This window comes from Babylonia areolata, chromosome 16 (assembly GCF_041734735.1).
Source record: "Babylonia areolata isolate BAREFJ2019XMU chromosome 16, ASM4173473v1, whole genome shotgun sequence".
Classification (NCBI taxonomy): Eukaryota; Metazoa; Mollusca; class Gastropoda; order Neogastropoda; family Buccinidae; genus Babylonia; species Babylonia areolata.
Window position 1 is genome coordinate 11121165 of NC_134891.1, and position 21403 is coordinate 11142567.

At 39.7% G+C, this 21403-nt stretch overlaps 1 protein-coding gene across 1 annotated transcript in view; it reads left to right on the top strand.

Moving 5' to 3' along the window:
* Window positions 1–21403, top strand: part of LOC143290707 (potassium channel subfamily T member 2-like) — a 116015-nt gene that overhangs the window by 41049 nt on the left and 53563 nt on the right. The window contains exons 6-15 of the mRNA XM_076600222.1: window positions 1535–1609; window positions 4679–4765; window positions 5717–5820; window positions 8811–8997; window positions 10591–10755; window positions 11399–11535; window positions 12749–12812; window positions 14978–15086; window positions 17455–17563; window positions 21046–21195. Of these exons, the coding sequence (XP_076456337.1) occupies window positions 1535–1609; window positions 4679–4765; window positions 5717–5820; window positions 8811–8997; window positions 10591–10755; window positions 11399–11535; window positions 12749–12812; window positions 14978–15086; window positions 17455–17563; window positions 21046–21195 (1187 nt within the window). The remainder of the gene's footprint in view (window positions 1–1534; window positions 1610–4678; window positions 4766–5716; window positions 5821–8810; window positions 8998–10590; window positions 10756–11398; window positions 11536–12748; window positions 12813–14977; window positions 15087–17454; window positions 17564–21045; window positions 21196–21403) is intronic.

Below are 21403 nucleotides of genomic sequence, written 5' to 3' on the forward strand. Positions count from 1 at the left end.
ATGGATTCAAGATGGTTTATTTGTCCGTAGGCCTAGTGCCCTAATGAAGGGGTTAATGAGGCTCTGTCTGTGTAAACGTCACCTTTGTATACATTTGAAGAGCAGTAAACACAAAAAAAACAGCAAAACTGCGCTGAAAAACACATCATGTTGATTATTGCCCAGCCCACCAAAAAAAAAAAAGGGCCACTGAAAAATACAAGGAGAAAGAGAATATGGATATGAATATAAATGACCCCTGAAAACAAGAGTATGGCTGCCTACATGGAAGGGTAAAAGCAGTTATACACGTTAAAAAAAACCTTCACTCGCGTACATACAAAGTGAAGGTGGGAGTTGCAGCCCATGAACAAAGAAAAAGAACAAGGGGAATATAAATGGTGTGTTCAGCTGAAGGCCTTTGTCCCTTGTGAAGGGAAGACAGAATAAGAGAGAGAGCAGAAGCACGGTAATGTTTTCATGGTTTTTAAGTCCTATCATGCACAGCGTTCATGTCAGTGCTTGCATAAGTGTAAAATGGTGATGATGATGTCTTCAATCATCCCAAAGTTTAGGGCTGTGTTCAGTCACATTTCTGTTTATTCATGTTTTTTTCCCGTTTTTATTCTGTTCTATTTTGTTCAGTTTTCTTTGTTATACTTTATTTCTATATGTTATATTCTATTCTATTTGTTTTATGGAGGTCACACTGCTTAAAGATATGCAGATTGTAGTCATTTGCATGTGCTTAAGATTGATGCCAATTTCATTTCACCAAGTTTCAGCACTTAAGGACTTAGGGGTTAACCCATAAGTTCCCAGATCATGGATGTGGCTCACCTGTGAAGGGGTCTTTGTTGCTGATTTTCACTGTTAAGTGATATTAGACGAGGGAGTTGGGGAGGGAGAGGGGGGGGATGTAGCATTTGTATTTGTATTTCTCTTTTTTGTCACAACAGATTTCTCTGTGTGAAATTCGGGTTGCTCTCCCCAGGGAGAGCGCGTCGCTACACTGACAGCGCCACCCATTTTGGGGGTAATTTTTCCTGCATGCAGTGTTATTTGTTTTCCTATCGAAGTGGATTTTTCTACAGAATTTTGCCAGGGACAACCCTTCTGTTGCCGTGGGGTTTTTTTACGTGCACTAAGTGCATGCTGCACACAGGACCTCGGTTTATTGTCTCATCCGAATGACTAGCGTCCAGACCACCACTCAAGGTTTTGTGAAGGGGGAGAGAATATTGGCGTCTGACCCGTGAATCGAACCAGCGCGCTCAGATTCTCTCGCTTCCTAGGCGGACGCGTTACCTCTAGGTCATCACTCCTCTGTGTGTGTGTGTGTGTGTGTATGTGTGTGTGTGTAAGAGCATGTGCGTGTGTGCATGTGAGTGTGAGCAGTGTGTGTGGGTTTGTGCGCACACACGCACATTCACTGACTAAAGGCCTCAGTTCACACACACACACACACACCAAACAACCCCCCCCCCTCCTCCCAGCCCCCCCACCCCCCCACCCCCACACACACACACACACCGTGACTGGTTGTGGTCTGCAGGGCAACGTGTGGGATCAGATCCTGACACAGACCTTCCTCCTGGAGATGCTCTGTTCCTTGCCCCTCATCGCCACCGTGAGTTCGATTCTCTGTCTGTATCCAGTGGCCTGTTCATATTATTGTTATTGTGGTTGCTGTTATCATCAGTATCAGCATCATCATCATCATCATTATAATCATCATCATTTTTTAATTTTTGACTCACTTGTGTAAACAAAGTGAGTCTATGTTTTAACCCGGTGTACGGTTGTCTGTGTGTGTGTGTGTGTGTGTGTCCGTGTGTCTGTGTGTCCATGGTAAACTTTAACATTGACATTTTCTCTGCAAATACTTTGTCAGTTGACACCAAATTTGGCATAAAAATAGGGAAAATTCAGTTCTTTCCAGTCGTCTTGTTTAAAACAATATTGCACCTCTGGGATGGGCACAAAAAAAAGAAAAAAAGAAGGCTTATTATATGCAAACTGCATTTACTGTTATATTTATATTTTTTGTATTCTCTAAACTTGGCACTTTGACCTCTTATTCTGACACAACAACAAGAGGAGACATTATTATCATTTTTTGTTCAAACAGGAACTTCTTTTGCTAAGCATGGAATTTTTATTTATTTTGCAAACGTTTCGGTGCAGATAGTAAAAAAGGGAAATTACTCTGTAATTAATGCTAGGGGACTTAATTTATCACAAGTGAGTCTTGAAGGCCTTGCCTCTCTTGTTATTATTATTATTGCCACTGTGAGTTTGATTCTCCGTTTCCAAGTGCCTGTTATTGTTAATGTTGTTGCTGTTATTATTGTTATGATTATCAGCAGTAGCATGATCATCATCATTATTATTATCATGTTATCATTGTTATTGTTGTTGCTGTTATTATTGTTATGATTATTATCAGCAGTAGCATGATCATCATCATTATTATTATCATGTTATCATTGTTATTGTTGTTGCTGTTATTATTGTTATGATTATTATCAGCAGTAGCATGATCATTATCATCATTATTATCATTAATATTATTATTATTATCGTCACTGCAAGTTCGATTCTCTGTCTCCAGTGGCCAGTTATTATTATTATTATTATTATCTGTAGCATCATCATTATTATCATTATCATTATTATCATTATTAAAAAAAAAAAAAAAGAAAAGAAAATGCTTCTCATTGTTTTTTTGTTTTTGTTTTTTTTAATTCCTTTTTTTGGCATACAGTACAACATTTTTAACATATGACAAGAAAAGAAAAAAAGCAGCACATGTACAGTACACACAATGAAGCTCATGTCATTAGTACAAATATTAAAGTTTGTGTTGTACATGTATGTTCTTTTGATTTTAAACAGACAGAACAAAGGGAAGACAATCATGCACACTAAGAGGAAGGGAAAGAGAAAGGAATGGATATCGAGAGAGAGAAACATGAAACGTGAAAAGTCATTTATTGTCCACATAGCAATACAGCCCTCAGGACAAGGGGGATATCATATTAAGCATATTGTTGCACCTCTTGAATGGTTCTAACATCACACACACACACACACACACACACGTGCATGCGCACTTGCGCAAAATACATACTTAATAATGCACGCACTCACATGCGTACAGATACATACATGAAATGTGCGGTTAAATGTGGATCATCATTGGATTAGTTATCATTTTGTTCCATTATCTCTTTTCTCACAAGCATTGCTTCTGCAATGAATCTAGCTAGAGCTTTCAAAGAGTTTTCATTGTCATTCAGAATAATACTCACAACATGATTGTGACTAGGATTACCAAAGAAAGAATTTATCATACTACAGTTTTTTCATTTATCGTCATATGTGGTACGATGAAAAAGAAAGGATGTCGAGAGAGAGAGAGAGAGAGAGAGAGAGCATATTACAAGAATAGTTACACAATGTTATGTTACAAATAATAATGATAATGCTACTAATAACAATTACTTATATTGAGTGGGCTGGAAGAGGCACAGTGCATCTACATCTGTAAGCAAAAATATGTAAACAGTGATTTCCAAAAAGAGATGGGAATCATCATGTAAATAAAAATCAAGTCAGTGTGTACATGCATTCTGTTTCCACATCTTTACTTTATCATTGTGTAAGCAATGCTTCATATGGCATCCACTTCAAATTGAATAGTGCAAAATCATCAGTAATTCTAGCAAGGTAGTTCATTTCTAAGTATCTGTCTTGTAATTGTGTAATATATGCTTGAATGTTTGGTTTGGTATTTGCCAAATAACATTTAAAGATATGAAATTTTGCAGTAAGTAGCTTGAAATCTAATCCAGCATCTGTAGTAAAGCCTTTTTTTGTTCCAAAAATAATGAGCTCTTCACATAATATGAGCATTGAACTAAGGTGACATTTTTCATACAGCATTTTTTCAAAATTTGTCCAAAAAGACCTCATTTCAGGACACTGCCATAATAAATGCTGGATATGCTGAATGTCTTGATTACAACGTGTACACATGGGATCTTCAACAATCTTATAGTCGTGCAAATACTTTCAAGTGGGTAAAAGCCTGTGTATGACTCTTGTTTGAAACCATTTTAACTGAACATCCTTGCACGTAAAACACTGTCATCAGTATTATCATTATTAATCTGATTAATGTTAATGATATTATTTCATTGTTTTTTGTTGTGTTTTGTTGTTATTGTTGTCTCACCTCTCATCACCACAGCAAGTCCACTTCTTCCTGTAATTGTTGTTATTATCATCATCATCATCATCGTTGTGGATGATGATTATGATTATGATGCTTATATTGTGCCTATCTTTGGTCAGAGACTTAACTCGAAGGGCTTTACAAATTACAGAGTTGTTGTTGATGATGATTATGATAATGATGCTTTATAAAGTGGATTTTCCTACAAATTATGACCATGCGGTTATTTACTGCCATGGCAGCTGGTTAGGAATTTTAATTTTCTGTGATATACGTATGTAATTTATGTATGTATGTGTATGTATATATCTATCTATATATACATCTCTCTCTCTCTCTCTCTCTCTCTCTCTCTCTCTCTATATATATATATATATATAGATAGATAGATAGATAGATAGATATAGATATAGATATTATATGAAGTGTTTTGAAACTAAATGTGCTGTGGCCTTTCAGATGTTTTACCCAGTAATGCTGAAGGATTTCTTTGTGCCTCTCTTCCTCAACTGCTGGCTGGCTAAAGGGGCTCTGCGCCGTCTGATGGTTGGTACTGGTGTGTGTGTGTGTTTGTGTGTGTGTGTTTTCTTCAGTTTAACGGCTATTCACTATAAGTGTTTTTAGACGGAAAGGAGTAAAGTAGTGTATAAAGGAAAGGGAACGCATGTGAATATTAGTGTTAAAAAAAAAAAAAAAAGTTTATGTTATGTATCAGAGGAAAAGTATATTATAAGAAAAAGTCTAAAGAGGTTATGTGTGTGTTTGTGTGTGTGTGTGTGTATATGTGTGTGTGTGTGTATGCGTGTGTGTGTGTGTGTGTGTATGCATGTGTGTGTGTGTGTGTGTATGCATGTATGTGGGTGTGAGTGTGTGTGTGTGGGTGTGCGCATGTGTTGGTGTGTGTGAGAGAGAGAGTTTATGTTTGTATGAATATGTATCTGTACATGTCTGTGTGGATGCATACTTTGTAGACACATGCATGTGCCCCTGTATGCATACCATGGCATTTTGGCATATGTAGAATTTGAGTGCGCAAACATGCCTATGTTTATTAGTGATCACATGTGACATGCCATGATTTAGAAAAAAAAAGAGGAAAAATGCTCTTTTGTGTTTTGCCATGAAGTATGACATACAAGTTATAGAAAAAAAAAACCTCTTCTGTATCACACGTTTTTCAGACATCACTGTGCGTTGGGTGCAAAAGCTGCGCACACACGCACGCACACACACACGCACGCACGCATGCACACACACACGCACGCATGCATACACACGCGTGCGCATGCACACACACACACACACACACACGTTCCCTCCCTCTCTCTCTCTCTCTCTGTGTCTCTCTCACACACACACACACACACACACACACACACACACACACACACACACACACACACATGTTCACTCCTTCTCTGTCTCTCTCTCACACACACACACTTACGTACATGTTAAGAAACTCACCTTTGGATGATGAATGCTCCCCTGTTTCAGAACGACCTCCATTTGACCAAGCAAAGGTTTCAGACGATGTCTGTCACTCTCAACCAGCAGATCTGTTTCCTCACCGTCACCCTCTTCTGTATCATTTTCACCACGTGAGTGCCGGCACCGTCGGTTTTCTTAACCCCTTAACCACTTGACTGCTGCCCACATGGAGTGATGGCCTAGAGGCAACGCATCCGCCTAGGAAGTGAGAGAATATGAGCGCGCTGGTTTGAATCACGGCTCAGCCACCGATATTTTCTCCCCCTCCACTAGACCTTGAGTGGTGGTCTGGACGCTAGTCATTTGGATGACGAAAGGGTTGTTCCTGTCAAAATTCTGTAGAAAAATCTACTTCGATAGGAAAAACAAATAAAACTGCACGCAGGAAAAAATATAAAAAATGGGTGGCGCTGTAGTGTTGCGACTTACTCTCCCCGGGGAGAGCAGCCCGAATTTCACACAGACAAATCTGTTGTGATATAAAGAAATACAAATACAAATAAAAAATGTAGAATCAGAATCAGATTAAGCATCAATCTTGATTTCAGTTAAACCTTAACAAGGTTTATAAGACACGCATGCAAAGTTACACATACCACACACAAAAAGCAAACAAAATGATAATGATAATGATAGATAGATGCTGAACAAGAGATTGAATCACTCCTATATGCTCTAGCGTTTTTGGCAGCAGTTACTGACAGATTTTACAAACAGTTCCACAAGTTTGTCTTCCAGTATTAGCTGGCTGGGTTTAGTGATATTTGAAAGGTATTTTTGAATTTTGTGCATGAATTCTATTCTAATTTCTCTGTATAATTCACAGTTACCTAAGAAATGATATTCTTTGATGTATGTATGTATGTATGTATGTATGATAGTCATGTCCTACGATGACCATCAGAAATGCAGTAGAGGCAACTGCTGCCCTAGTTAGGCTAGAATTTGATGATAGTGGAGAGTGTCTTGCCCAAGTTGCACCCCTACTCTCTTGGCCAAGGGGGTTTTAGGACTGTCAGTGTTGGTATGATCTCCAAAGACCAACTCGCCCCCTAGGGTGCAGCACCAAGAGCCAGTGCAATCTTGCCTCCTAGTTTGAGAGTCATAGCCCTTAAGAAAATGCTAAAGCTGTAAATGGATTCCCATTGCAGTGGATGCACAATTGATCGTACAGCTCTCACTTTGCTATTGGCCCAGCTGTCAGTCATTGATTTAAACAGTCAAATATAGATCATGCTCATCAGTAAAGGACTGCCACCAGAGACAGACTTGGTTAACAGGTCAAGGTTATTTATCTGGACTTCTTCCTCTTGGGATTGCAGTTACTTTTGTTCAGGTAAAATCAACACTTAAGAGTACACAGAAAGCAATTGCACTAGGAATTAATGCCATGCTGATGAGCACAATAGCCGAGTGGTTAAAGCATTAGATATTCAATCTGAGGATCCCGGGTTCGAATCTCGGTAATGGCGCATGATGGGTAAAGGGTGGAGATTTTTCCGATCTCCCAGGTCAACATATATACAGACCTGCTTGTACTTGAACCTCCTTCGTGTGTATATGCAAGCAGAAGATCAAATATGCACATTAAAGATTCTGTAATCCATGTCAGTGTTTGTTGGGTTTTGGAAACAAGAACGTACCCAGCATGCACACCCCCAAAAACAGAGCATGGCTGCCTACATGGCGAGGTGAAAACGGTCATGCATGTAAAAGCCCGCTCGTGTAGATATGAGTGAATGTGGGAGTTGCAGCCCACTAATGAAGAAGAAGGAGAGGAAGAAGAAGAATGCCTCACTGATCTCTTTTTATCAAGGCTCAGCAGGCATGGGGTTAATTGAGTGTCTTGTTTTAATTGCACCTGTCTCCTTGTCCTTTTTTTTTTTTTTTTTTTTAAATGTGTGACCACGAACAGTTACCTGAAGGAAGGTGAGTGCACTGGAACGAAAAGGTTTTGGTTTCTCTGTCTGGACCAGTTGAAAAGGATATGTAATACAGCACTCGTGTTTCATTGATGAATAAAAATGATGTATTACACACACACACACACACACACACACACACACAGGTGAAGAAAGGTTGTTCAAGACGTTGAGCAAGACATAGGTGCACTGGTCTTTTAAATGTTGTTTTGAGAGACGTCTTAGTTTTAACATTATTTTGGGTTCTCTTCCACGGGTTTTAAAAACTGACAGGTAATCAGCCCTAAATGGCCCCTTTTGTGGTCAGCTGTGCTATGAGCAGCATGATTTGATTTGATTTGATTCAGTCCCCAGCCAGTTGGTGGCTGTAGCAGGTGGCTGGGGAATAAAAAAAAAACACAAAAAAAAACCAAGTTCTCACAAGTTTTCTCTTATTTTCAAAACTTTTTATCTTTTTTTTTCTTCTTATTATTCTAGTTTTCCCTCCGATAAATGGTTAGAAGATCTTGTTGTTTTTCTCTTTCGTGTACTTTCCTCACAACATATTTTTTCCTCATCCTTTCCCACCCCATCCCCCTATTTCCAGCAGCATCTTTACCAAATATAGTTGAGATACAACTTTATTGTCAGTAAAAGGAAGAAATAATGATAATAATAATAATGTACATTTATATAGCACCCTTTCTCTCTAATTGTTCAGGGTGCTTTACTTGAAAGAAAATTATACAAGGTACATAAATCATTCACGACCACTCTTTTTCAAAACCCCTCCCTGCCCCCTCCACACACACACTCTCCCTTTTCCACTCCGCATACATCTAAAGTCAGCTGATATGGGTGGTGTTGGAGAACAAGGAAGCTGAGAGTGCTTATAGATAGGTTTTTGAAAGATGAGTTTTTAGTGATGAGCGAACAGTAGAGATAGAATCAGATGCATGGATATAATAAGGAAGGTTGTTCCAGATGTGAGGAGCAGCAAAGAAGAAAGCATGTTCACCATAGGTTTTTGTGTTGACAAGAGGAAGTTTCAAAAGGTAACAGTCCCAGAAAGAGCAGAGATTTCTTGCGGGAGTGTAAACACTGATAAGGTAGGTCCTTATGTAGGTCCTGCGGAGGGGAAAGCAGAATAACAGAAGAATAACAGAGAAAATTGTGAAAATTGCATGTGATGTGCGCAGGATCTGTGGCATCCAGCACATCCAGCGCAGCAGTGACGCCAAGCCCCTCAACATGTTTGAGGCGGTGTACTTCGTCATCGTCACTTTCTCCACTGTGGGCTACGGAGACATCTCTCCGGACATTTGGCTGGGGCAGCTCTTCATGCTGCTCATGATCTGCGTCGCCTTTGCCTTTATTCCCAAACAGGTCAGTGTATGTTTGGCTTCATTCCCAAATGGTTAAGTCTGTGAGTGGTTTCATTGCTAAAGAGCTGTGTCGATGTTTGCTTTCATTCCTAAATGGGTCAGTTTGTGTTTTGATTAATTACCAAACAGATCTGTCAGTGTCTGGCTTCATTCCTAAGCAGGTCAGTCTTTGTTGGCTTAATTATGAAACAGGATGGTCATTGTTTGGCTTCATTCCTAAACAGATGAGTTATTGTTTGGCTTCATCTCCACATAGGTAGGGTCTTCATTGGCTTTATACCCCAAAACAGTGGCAGTGTTTTTGCCAAACACAACACACAAACCAACCAGACAATTGATGACATGTTAGTCTGTATTACCTACAGCCTGTTTTGAAGAAGAAAAGTTTGCTGAGGGATAGAAATCAGACTGTGTGTGAAATAATCTTGGAGAGGAGAATGAGATCAACTGAGAAAAAAACAAAACAAAATAAAACAAAAAAACAAACAAACAAAAAATAGGAAAAAAAGACTAGCAGAATGTAAGCGAAATCATTTTTGCAAGAAGTACAGCGGTGTGTTGTATGTGAGTGTGCACACATCCTTGCATGGGCCCATGTCTCTGTGTGTGTATGCACACATTTGTCATTATGTGTATGTCTTGTGTGTTTGTGTATGTAAGTGTGTTTGTACATGTATGTTCGGGGGATGAGACAAAGGTCAGCATGAAGACAGAAGGCTGCAGTGCAGTGCAGTATACTGTATGGCACGGCACAGAACAGTTCAGAGCGGCACTCTACATGGCATGACACATCATGCACTCAAACAACACAGTACATTACACTGTACAGTATAGCACAGTGCAGTACAGCTGAACATAGCTTAAGTGTTTTGTGCAACGATTCAGAAGAGCACAGTGCAGTACAGGTGAACATAGCTTGCAAAACAGACATTTTCTGCATGGTTTAGTATAGCACAGTGCAGTGTAACAGAACAGAACTAAAATGTTTTCTGCACAGTAAAGCACAGTGCAATACAGCTTAACAGAATTTACAAAAACAGATGTTTTCTGCACAGTAAATTACAGCACAGTGCAATATAGCTAAACAGAATTTACAACAACAACAACAACAACAAAAAAAGGAAAATAAATTTCTGCACATTACAGTACAGCTGAATAGAACAGTATAGCACAGTGCAATATAACAGAACTTGTTTTCAGCACAGTACAATACAGTGCAGTACAGCTGTGAGGGCGCTATTCAGGGGGGTAAAGGGGAGGTTACCTACTTCCGGGAGGTTATCGGCCGTAGCTACTTTTGTTTTCTCTGCATAGGCAGATAGTAGTTTGCACAGGACAGGAATGTCAGACCCCTGCTGGAGTCTGCACTAGTGGGTCACGTTAAGTATGTTACTTAAACGTAATTTTAGGAAGAAAATTTCCTTTTTCTGCACAGCACAGTACAGCACAGAGCAATATAACAGAACTTGTTTCCAGCACAGTACAGTACAGTGCAGTGCAGCTGAACAGAACTTACAAAACAAATGATTTTCTGCACAGCTCAGCACAATATATATAAAGAGAACTTATTAAGAAAAAACAAGCGATTCTCCAGATTGAAGAGATCGGATCAACGTGGGCGGAGCGGAAGAAGACGGGAGGGGACTATGGGAAGACCAAAGCTGACAAAAGCAAGCACGTGGTGGTCTGCGCGTCCTCCTTCCCTGCTGATGTAGTCATGAACTTCCTCAACGAGTTCTACGAACACCCCAAGCTTGAGGTGTGTGTGATGGACAGGGGAGGGGATGGATGTGGAGCTCTGGGTTGGGGTGTGGTGTGTGTGTGTGTGTGTGTGCGTTTGTTTTGTAATATGCTCAAAGGAGGCAAAAAAAGTCATTTTAGCTGTAAGTAAGATGATCAGATTTGCAAATGTTGCCTAGCTATACTTTTGGAGTTAAAAGACATTTGTGTTTTCTCAACTTTTATGTGACATTGTTGTGTATTTGGAAATGTTGGTTCTAGGCATGAAAAGATTATTTTGCAGTAATCCTCCATACTCCAATAGGAGTGAAAGGATAATTAAAACTTGTGTCAGGGTTTGTTGATATGTGTATTTATGAAATGTATCTTAAACCCCTTTTTTAGCCACTCACCCACTGTCTTTACTGTCTGTGTCTGTGTTTCTCCTTCTCTATCAGAACCATGTTTCATGCTGAAAAAGCTCACAATATAGGGTGTTTTTTTGTTGTTGTTGTTGTTTGGGGAGGCGTGGGGAGGTAATCAGTGTTTTTAGAGAAACTGCCAAAATGAACCAGTGACATTACTCCACGCTGCTCATTCCGAGTCCCCCATACACAGCCACACCCAGGTTGGTCTCTCGCAGTCCCAGTCGCTACAGTGTTTCATTGTGATGTGTTGTCCAGGAGCACACTGTGATCCTGATGAGTTCTGAGGAGCTGGACAGCAACATGCTGTTCATCCTGAAGGACCCCAAGTGGGCACACCGTGTGGTCTACATCAAAGGGTCCCCCCTCAAGGACATTGACCTCAAGAGATGCAGGTAGGTACCACTGCTTTCTCCTGGCTGTATTGATAATAGACAGGTGCAATAGCTGAGTGGTTAAAGCATTGGACTTTCAATCTGAGGGTCCAGGGTACAAATCTTGGTAATGGCGCCTGGTGGGAAAAGGGTGTAGATTTTTCTGATATTCCAGGTCAACATATGTGCCGACCTGCTTGTGCATAAACCCCCTTCATGTGTATATGCAAGCCGAAGTTGAAATATGCACATTAAAGATCCCATAATCCATGTCAGCATATGGTGGGTTATGGAAACAAGAACATACCCAGCATGCACCCTCCCGAAAATGGAGTATGGCTGCGTACGTGGCGGGGTAAAAACAGTCTTACACATAAAAGCCCACTTATGTACATACGAGTGAACGTGGGAATTGCAGCCTATGAACAAAGAACAAGAAGAATATTGATAATAAAGAATGTGTTCGCCCATTTTATGTGGTGTCTTCTCTGAATGGCATTGACCTCAAGAGATGCAGATTTGTACCAGTGCTTACTCTGGATCATAAGGATGATGAAGATTGTGTTCAGCCCATTGTGGTGTATGCTTTGAAGGCCAATGATCTCAAGAGGTGCAGGTAGATACCTTACTCCTGGTCATGAAGTTGATGAAGAATGTGTTGTCTGCTTTGAAGGACATTAACATTAAGGGATGCAGGTTGATACCACTGCTTACTCCTGGTCATAAGGCTAACAAAGAATGTAGTGAGCCCATTATCTGTGTTTTCTCTTACAAAGGATTGCTCTCAAGGACTCTGACCTCAAGAGATGCAGGTAGACGCCTTTGCTTGTTCCTGGTCATAAGTCTGATGAAGAAAGTAGTGGGCCCATTATGGTGTCTGCTTTGAGGACAGTGACCTCAAGAGATGCAGGCAGATACCAGTGCTTATTCTTGATCATAAGGTTAACTCACTCAGTACGGCCAGTCCTCTCTTCTCCTCTACACAGACCCCTCGGATGTCCAGTGGGTGTCTGAATGACCCAGCCTTTAGCTTCCGTCGTCAAAATTGTGGTATTCTTTGTCAACATTCACCTCTTCAGTATAAGAGCCTTCCACTTGCAATATTTTGATGGTGGTAATTGGGATGAAACGCTGTTAACATCGTCTCTTTCGCCATTCGTATGGAGAGAGTTAATGAAGAATTGTTTTAGCTGAAGCACTGAAGGTGTTTCACGATTGTGAATATTTGTTGCAGAATCAACAAGGCAGAATCTGTATTCTTCTTATGTGATAAAAACTGCCCTGATCAAGAGAAAGCAGTAAGTGGGTTGTCTCCCTCTAGCCTTTCTCTTTGTCCTCTCTGTTCTTCTCACTGTCTCTGCTCTTTTCTCCCTTCTGTGTTTCTTTGTTTATTTTTCCTGGTGCACTAGAATGCTGCTTTTTTTATCTATTTATTTAAAAAATAAAATAAAAAATTTTAAATAAAAATTTATTTATTATTATTAGTAGTAGTATTAATATTATTATTAATTTTTTTTTAAATTAAAAAAAAAAATTTATTTTATTTTTTTTTTAATTTCTTTCTTCCTTTTTTTAAATTATTTCTCAAGGCCTGACTAAGCGCATTGGGTTACGCTGCAGGTCAGGCATCTGCTTGGCAGATGTGGTGTAGCATATATGGATTTGTCCGAACGCAGTGATGCCTCCTTGAGCTACTGATACTGATTGTCCCCATTTGTGTTATGTTACCCTGACATCTGGTGGTTGGATGGGCTTGCATGTTGCTGACAGAGGAATACATTGTTGGACAGGCTGCATATCACTGATTGATGAATGGATTGTTGGATTGATTAGTCTGTATGTCACTGATTCATGAATGGATTGTTGGATTGACAGTTTGTACATTACTTATAGCTGAGTGGATTGTTATTGATAGTTTGTACATGACTGTTTAATGAATAGACTGTTGGATTGATAGTCTGTATATTACTGATAGGTGAATGGATTTTTAGATTGATAGTCTGCATGTTACTGATAGATGAATGGATTGCTAGATTGATAGTTTTAGTCTGTGTATTACTGATAGGTGAATGGATTGCTGGATTGATAGTCTGTATATTACTGATAGATGAATGGATTGCTGGATTGATAGTCTGTATATGACTGATAGATGAATGGATTGTTGGATGATAGTCTGTATATGACTGATAGATGAATGGATTGCTGGATTGATAGTCTGTATATTACTGATAGGTGAATGGATTGTTAGATTGATAGTTTGTACATTTTTGATAGTTAAATGGATTGTTGGATTGATAGTTTATGTATTACTGATAGGTGAATGGATTTTTAGATTGATAGTCTGTGTATTACTGATAGATGAATGGATTGTTGGATTGATAGTCTGTATATGACTGATAGATGAATGGATTGTTGGCTGATAGTCTGTATATGACTGATAGATGAATGGATTGTTGGATTGATAGTCTGTATATTACTGGTAGGTGAATAGATTTTTAGATTGATAGTCTGTATGTTACTGATAGGTAAATGGATTTTTAGATTGATAGTTTTTTGTCTGTGTATTACTGATAGGTGAATGGATTGTTAGATTGAGTCTGTACATTACTGATAGATGAATTGATTATTGGATTGATAGTCTGTATATTACTGATAGATGAATGGATTATTGGATTGATAGTCTGTATATTACTGATAGATGAATGGATTATTGGATTGATAGTCTGTATATTAATGATAGGTGAATGGATTGTTGGATTCATAGGTTCTGAATTGCTGATGGATGAATGTGTTGTTAGACTGATAGTCTGCATTAAAAAAAAAATCAAAGCTTTGCAGAAATGAATCAGGTGAATGGACAAGCAAGCCAGAAAATAAGAAAGAAGAAAGTGATGACAAAAAACAACAACAACAAACAAACAAGAAAGGCCAGAATCAAAGAAAGTTCTCAGCATTCCCACAAGTGGGACACAGTGGAATTTAGCCATGGACTAAAAGGACATAACAAAACGTGAGTCATGCTGGTGTGAAAAGCGTGTTATGATAAGGTTCCATTTAGTGTTTCTAGAGCCAGATAACGGTGAAACACCAAAAGAAGTTTGAACATTCAACAAACAGAGGGGAAATGCGGAAGAGAACTTTGCTACTCGGTGTACAGGCTGCAGTGATGGAAGATTGCTGCCGGAAAACAGGTTGCTGCAAAAGTAAATGCAAGGGAGATAATAAAATAAGGGGGGGGGCCACTTTCAGTTTCTCTGCTCAGGCAAAGTAATAAATTGCACAGCACAGGGAATCAGAACCCTGCTGGAATCTGCACCAGTGGGGTCACAGTAATTAAGTATCTTAGAGTAATTTTGACATACGAAGCCTGTATGAGGAACTTGGAATGAGCGGCATGATGAGGCAGAAAAGAAAAAAAGAAGATAATTTTAGGGTAAAACAAAGTGTCCTTTATTTGCTGCAGGATCAGCACACCATTTTAAGGTCGTGGGCTGTGAAAGACTTTGCACCTGACTGCCGTCAGTACATCCAGCTGTTCAAGGCCACCAATAAACAGCATGTTCGCTTTGCTGGTGAGTGTGGTACCTTTGTCTGTGTAGTTTGGGAAAATATGTTGCCACGTTTATGTGTGTATGAATTCTTTTTGGATACTTTAAAAAAAAAAAATTCCAATAAATGTACTTGGGTTTAGATTTTTATCGCACACAAACATGGGGCACCCTTGTTTGAGTATTTTGGAAAAAATGTGTCATCATGTTTATGTGTGTATGAATTCTTCATGGATTTTTTTTTTTTTATACATATACACCGGTTAGCACTTTAATCCCACATATAAGTGGGACACGCTAGTTTGAGTAGGTTGGCAAAAGTATGTTGTCACATTTATGTGTGTGTGAATTTTTCATGAATATGGATGTAGATTTTATACATATACACTGATTAAGAATTTTGTCATGCTTATGTGTGCACGAACACATACATATTTTCACTGGTAAAAAAAAAAAACACGTCAAATTGATGTTTATAAATTCTTCGGGAATATAGCATATGATTACACACATGTACACTGGTCAAGAATTTTGCATATATATATATATAGAGAGAGAGAGAGAGAGAGAGAACAAGAACAAGAACAAAACTTTAATCTCCAGGCCTCCGGCTCCTAGAAAGAGGTCAAAAGTACACAATATGGTGATCACGCAGCGACGACAAAATGTAAAATATGTACTAACTTAAACCTGTAGAACAAAAGTGCTTCTTGTGCATAGTAAATTAATTCTAACTTTCATCATTGTTGTTACAGAATTCCTGTCGTATCTTCAGGGCATTAAATATATAAACGCAGAGTTTACGATATTCTTCAGCAAGTGAACATACGATTGACCTTCAGGGTTCAGATGTTTTTGCCGCAGTTTATTGTAAAGGACACAATTGTTTATAAAATAGTTTTCATCTTCGACCACATTACAACATTTACATGCATAATTTGAATTACATTTGAATGTTCTCCTAAAAAATGATCCATTTATTGGGAGCAAACCAAGCCGAAATTTTACCAAACAGTCCCTAAAACACTTTTTATCCATAAAAAACACTTTTTATCCACAAAGTCAAAATATTGCTCACACTGAAAACCAGTTTTAAACAGTCTGTAGTTATGATATATATCTTTAGACATTTATGACTCGTCCCACTCTTGCATTAATATATTATTTTTTTTACTAAAGACACCCAGCATTTTTTTCCCCTTTCACCTAGGTTAAACAACATCAAATATGCCTGTCTTGGTAATCGGTGCACATTCATATTCAGCAACCTTAACCAGTACTTGATACACCTTGTTGCACTATTTATATACAGTGGATAGCATCCTATTTCGCCGTATGCAAACTTGTTTGTTACTCTAAGTGGTATGTTCAAAAAAAATTTACATGCAAAGGAATGAACCTTCTCAATATTATCAAGTCTGTTAAGACCCCACATCTCAGAAGCGTACAAAAGAATGGGTTGTACCTGAGCATCAAATATTTTGAAAAAACATCCTTTGGAGATATCATTCAGCTTTGTTATATATTTTATACAGTCAATGCATGCATGTTTGCCTTTTGCTGCTAAAATCCCTACTCTTTTGTTTATACTCATTTTTGTCGTAAAAACAAACCCTAGATAATTATATTCAGAGAGAGAGAGGAGTGATTCACTGGTCAAGATGCTTGTCAAATATATGTGTGTATGAATTCTTAAGAAATGTCTTTTTTTATATAATACATTTACACTGGTTAAGAACTTTGTCATGTTTATGTGTGTATGAATTCTTTATAAATGCAGAAGGGAAATGTTTGCGCAGATTGTGGTATTGCTTCTGGCCATGTACATCACTTATTTACATACACATTTTGTAAAGTATTGTTGTTTGTGTTGTAGTTTGGGTTTTGTTTATCTGATGGTTTTTATAGAGGAAATGTCTAGGTTTGTTCCAATGTACCTTTTATTTACCTGTGTGCTAGCTAAATCGGTAGCGTAAGCAGCACTGACTTGAAGTTGTGTACCTTGTGAATGGAGAGAGTTACCACTCTTTACTATTTTTTATACCTGTGTTGAAGTTTTGCTGTTTAAAATGATAATGCTCTGGTTTTTGTTTGTTTGGTGGCTTGTATATATGTGTCAATATAGTTTATTTGATAGAACTGTTCTCTTTGTTTGATGGTTTGTGTACGTGTGTTGATATGTTGTAGTTTAATTAAGATAAAACTGTTCTGTTTGTTTGTGTGATGGTTTGTTTCTCTGTGTGTTGATACGCTGTAGTTTAAGATAAAACTGCCTTGTTTGTTTTATGGTTTGTAAATGTGTGTGTTGATATGTTGTAGTTTAAGATAAAACTGTTCTGGATTTTATTTGATGGTTTGTAAACTCGTACTTGTGTTGATGTGTTGGTTCCAGAGCATGTTGTGTGTGAGGACGAGTTCAAGTTCGCTCTGTTGGCCAACAACTGTCTGTACCCAGGTCTTTCCACACTGGTCACTCTGATTTTGCACACTTCACGTGGGAAGTGAGTATTTGTTGTTTTAACGAGAGAGGGTGTGATAGTGTGTGTGTGTGTGTGCTCAGGCTTGTGTGTATGTGTGCAAATGTACCTTTTCACCTCAGACTGTCCATCTCACAAGGAGAATGACTGGCCCAGTGTGCTGTGTGAGTGAGTGTGTGTGTGTGTGTGTGTGCATGCGTGCGTGTTTGCGTGTGTGTGTGCGTGCGTGTGTGTGTGTTTGCACACGTGCGTAATGCTGTGTGTGTGTGTGTGTGTGTGCATGCGTGCGTGTTTGTGTGTGTGTGTGCGTGCGTGTGTGTGTGTTTGCACACGTGCGTAATGTGTGTGTGCATGCGTGCGTGTTTGCGTGTGTGTGTGCGTGCGTGTGTGTGTGTTTGTGTGTGCGTGTGTGTGTGTGTGTTTAACAATAAATGTGGGTGAAAGTGTTCCTTCTTAACAAAGGAATATGGGTGAAAATGTTCCTACTTAACAAATAAATATGGGTGAAAGTGTTCCTTCTTAACAAAGGAATATGGGTGAAAGTGTTCCTTCTTAATAAATATGGGTGAAAGTGTTCCTTCTTAACAAAGGAATATGGGTGAAAGTGTTCCTTCTTAACAAATAAATATGGGTGAAAGTGTTCCTTCTTAACAAAGGAATATGGGTGAAAGTGTTCCTTCTTAAGCAGGAGACATTTATTTTAAAAGCACCAGCCGCCGTGGCGAAGTGGTTAGCGTTGCGGACTGACGGCTGGGAGGACGCGGGTTCGAATCCCAGCGGAGGTGGGTTTTTCGGCCCGTGGCCGGCTCCTACCCAGAGTTGAGTGTGCTGTGGGCTTAAATGGGAAGACTGGGACCACACAGTCGAGTGTCATCCACTTCAAGGATGCGTCTTTGGGTGTGTTGCTCTAATTACCTGACCAACACTGCAAGTGTCTGTATCTCTCGGGCCTGGTTAACGCCGGGATATCATTATGACAGGAAGCGTAGAGTACAGCCTTGTCACGCAGTCCCAAACCAAAATGGACCTCCATAGCAACATCGTCATCATCATCGTCATCCTCCTTCTCCTTCATCGTCATCAATATAAACAAAATAGTCTCAAAGTCTGTGACCTTTCATGCCCTGCTCTCATGGTGACCTCAGTTTCGATACCCCTCCACTTCCGTGCTTGGGGTGAGTCCTGTCAATGTCGTCAGTGTTGGCAGATTCATGGGGGGGCTGTTGTTTGAGGGATGTGGTGGCGGTCTCCACTCTGGGAGAGACGCTCACTCAGTCTGGCTCCGCGACTAAGCCATTATTGTCGTTAGTAGGGGGCTTAGTAGGTGGTGTCCTAAGTACGTTAAAACAGAACAGGCACCACTGAACACCACCGAAGTGACTCAGCAGCAGTGCAGGGTCTCTGGTGTGTGGCCTCCGGGCGACCTAACATCGATGGTTCCCTGTGGACTGCCGACGCTGGAACTGCGACGGACGAACCCGGGTGTGGCCGTGTATGGGGGAATCTAAATGAGCGGCGTGGGAGTAATGCCACTGAAACGGCGCAGATGATGGGGCAGCAAAAAAAAAAAAAAAAGAAAAAAGAAAAAAATTATTTTAAAAGCTGAGAAAAAAACCCCATCTGTAACATAATTATGAAATGAAGTGAACAAATTCAAGCCTTGCTGTGTTGTTTGTCCTTAAAATGTCTTTCAAAATGTCATGTTGCAATTTTTTTTCCTCATTTGTCACCAAAAGGTATTGGAAAAAGTGTCTAAGATTGTTGCCCTTCAGATTGCCTGGTACCTCCTGTACTGTTCTCCTCCTTTTTCATTCCCATGGTTGGTTTACATCAAGGTTTCCAGTGTCAGCCAGTTCATGAGGAGAGATACGGTGACTGTCTGCACCAGGATGGGTGCTCATCTGGTCTGTGTTTATCATTGGCTGGATGTATGTAGTGTCCTGCGTGTGTGGTTAACCTGTTATTATCATTTGTTTATTATTGGCTGGGTGTGTGGTGTCCTGGATGTGTCGTTAACCTGTTATTATCATTTGTTTATCATTGGCTGAGTGTGTGATGTTCTGGGTGTGTGGTTAGCCTGTTATTATCATTTGTTTATCATTGGTTTGGTGTCCTGGGTGTGTCGTTAACCTGTTATCATTTGTTTATCATTGCTGGGTGTTTGGTGTTCTGGGTGTGTGGTTAACCTGTTATTATCATTTGTTTATCATTGGTTTGGTGTCCTGGGTGTGTCGTTAACCTGTTATCATTTGTTTATCATTGCTGGGTGTTTGGTGTTCTGGGTGTGTGGTTAACCTGTTATTATCATTTGTTTATCATTGGTTGGATGTGTGTAGTGTCTTGCGTGTGTGGTTAACCAGTTACTATCATTTGTGTATCATTGGCTGGGTGTGGTGTCCTGAATGTGTCGTTAACCTGTTATTATCATTTGTTTATCATTGGCTGGGTGTGTGGTGTCCTGGGTGTGTCGTTAACCTGTTATTATCATTTGTTTATCATTGCTGGGTGTGTGGTGTCCTGGGTGTGTGGTTAACCTGTTATTATCATTTGTTTATCATTGGCTGGGTGTGTGGTGTCCTGGGTGTATCATTAAACTGTTGTTATCATTTGTTTATCATTGGTTGGGTCTGTGATGTCGTGGATGTGTTGTTAACCTGTTATTATCATTTGTTTATCATTGCTGGGTGTGTGGTGTCATGGGTGTGTGGTTAACCTGTTATTATCATTTGTTTATCATTGCTGGGTGTGTGGTGTCCTGGGTGTGTGGTTAACCAGTTACTGTCATTTGTTTATCATTGCTGGGTGTGTGGTGTCCTGGGTGTGTCGTTAACCTGTTATTATCATTTGTTTAGTGTTGACTGGGTATATTGTGTCTTGGATGTATCAAATCACAACAGGCTCAGCTGAATTCATCAATGGTAAGGTCTTCTCTTGTGGGTGGCCCCATGTAGCCTGATGCTGACCCTGTGGAGTGCTGGCACTGCATCTGCTCAAGGCTGGTGAAGACTTTGTATGGGGGAGTATAGATGAGCAACTTGAGGATATCTCCACTGGGAAAACATAGAAATCCTCTTTGCTGATAGGTTATTAAAAAAAGAAAAAAATAAGTAAAATAATATTTTGGTTCTTCTATCTTGATTCTCTCTGCAGAGACCAAGGCTTTGACATGCAACGGGCAGAGCTAGAGGAATCTGGGCAGTTCTTTTTTGCAGCACCCCAGTGATTCTTCACAGAATTGAAGGGGGGAAGAGATGTGTTGATTGATTACAGGCTAAAAAGAACACTAATTATGGTGACATGACATTGAATTACTCTTTTTTGTCACAACAGATTTCTCTGTGTGAAATCTGGGCTGCTCTCCCCAGGAAGAGCGCGTTGCTACGTTGAGAGCGCCACCCATTTTGGGGGGTATTTTTTCCTGCCTGCAGTTGTTGTTTGTTAATCTATTTTCGTAGTCTGTGTCTTGGATGTATTACAAACCTGGTTGTTGTCTGTGTGTCCGGCAGAGAGGGTCAGTGGGCGGAGGAGCCATGGCAACAGGTGTATGGACGTCACTCCGGCAATGAGATCTACCACATCCAGCTCAGCCGCAGTGTCTTCTTTCACAAGTTTGAGGGGATGCCTTTTGTACAGGCCTCTGCCGAAGTTCATGAGAAGTAAGCGACTTACAGTGTGTCTTGGCTGTTCATGACAGTGTTCATGTGTGTGTGTACTGGAGTGTGACAGGTGTTATTGAGAGCATGTTATTTTATGGGTTTTGTATATTTTGCTTTTATGATGGTAATGATTGTGCTTTCATGATTCTTTCATATGTTTCTACTTCCTCTTTTGTGCTTAGTTGGTTCTTTTCAAATATTTGATTTG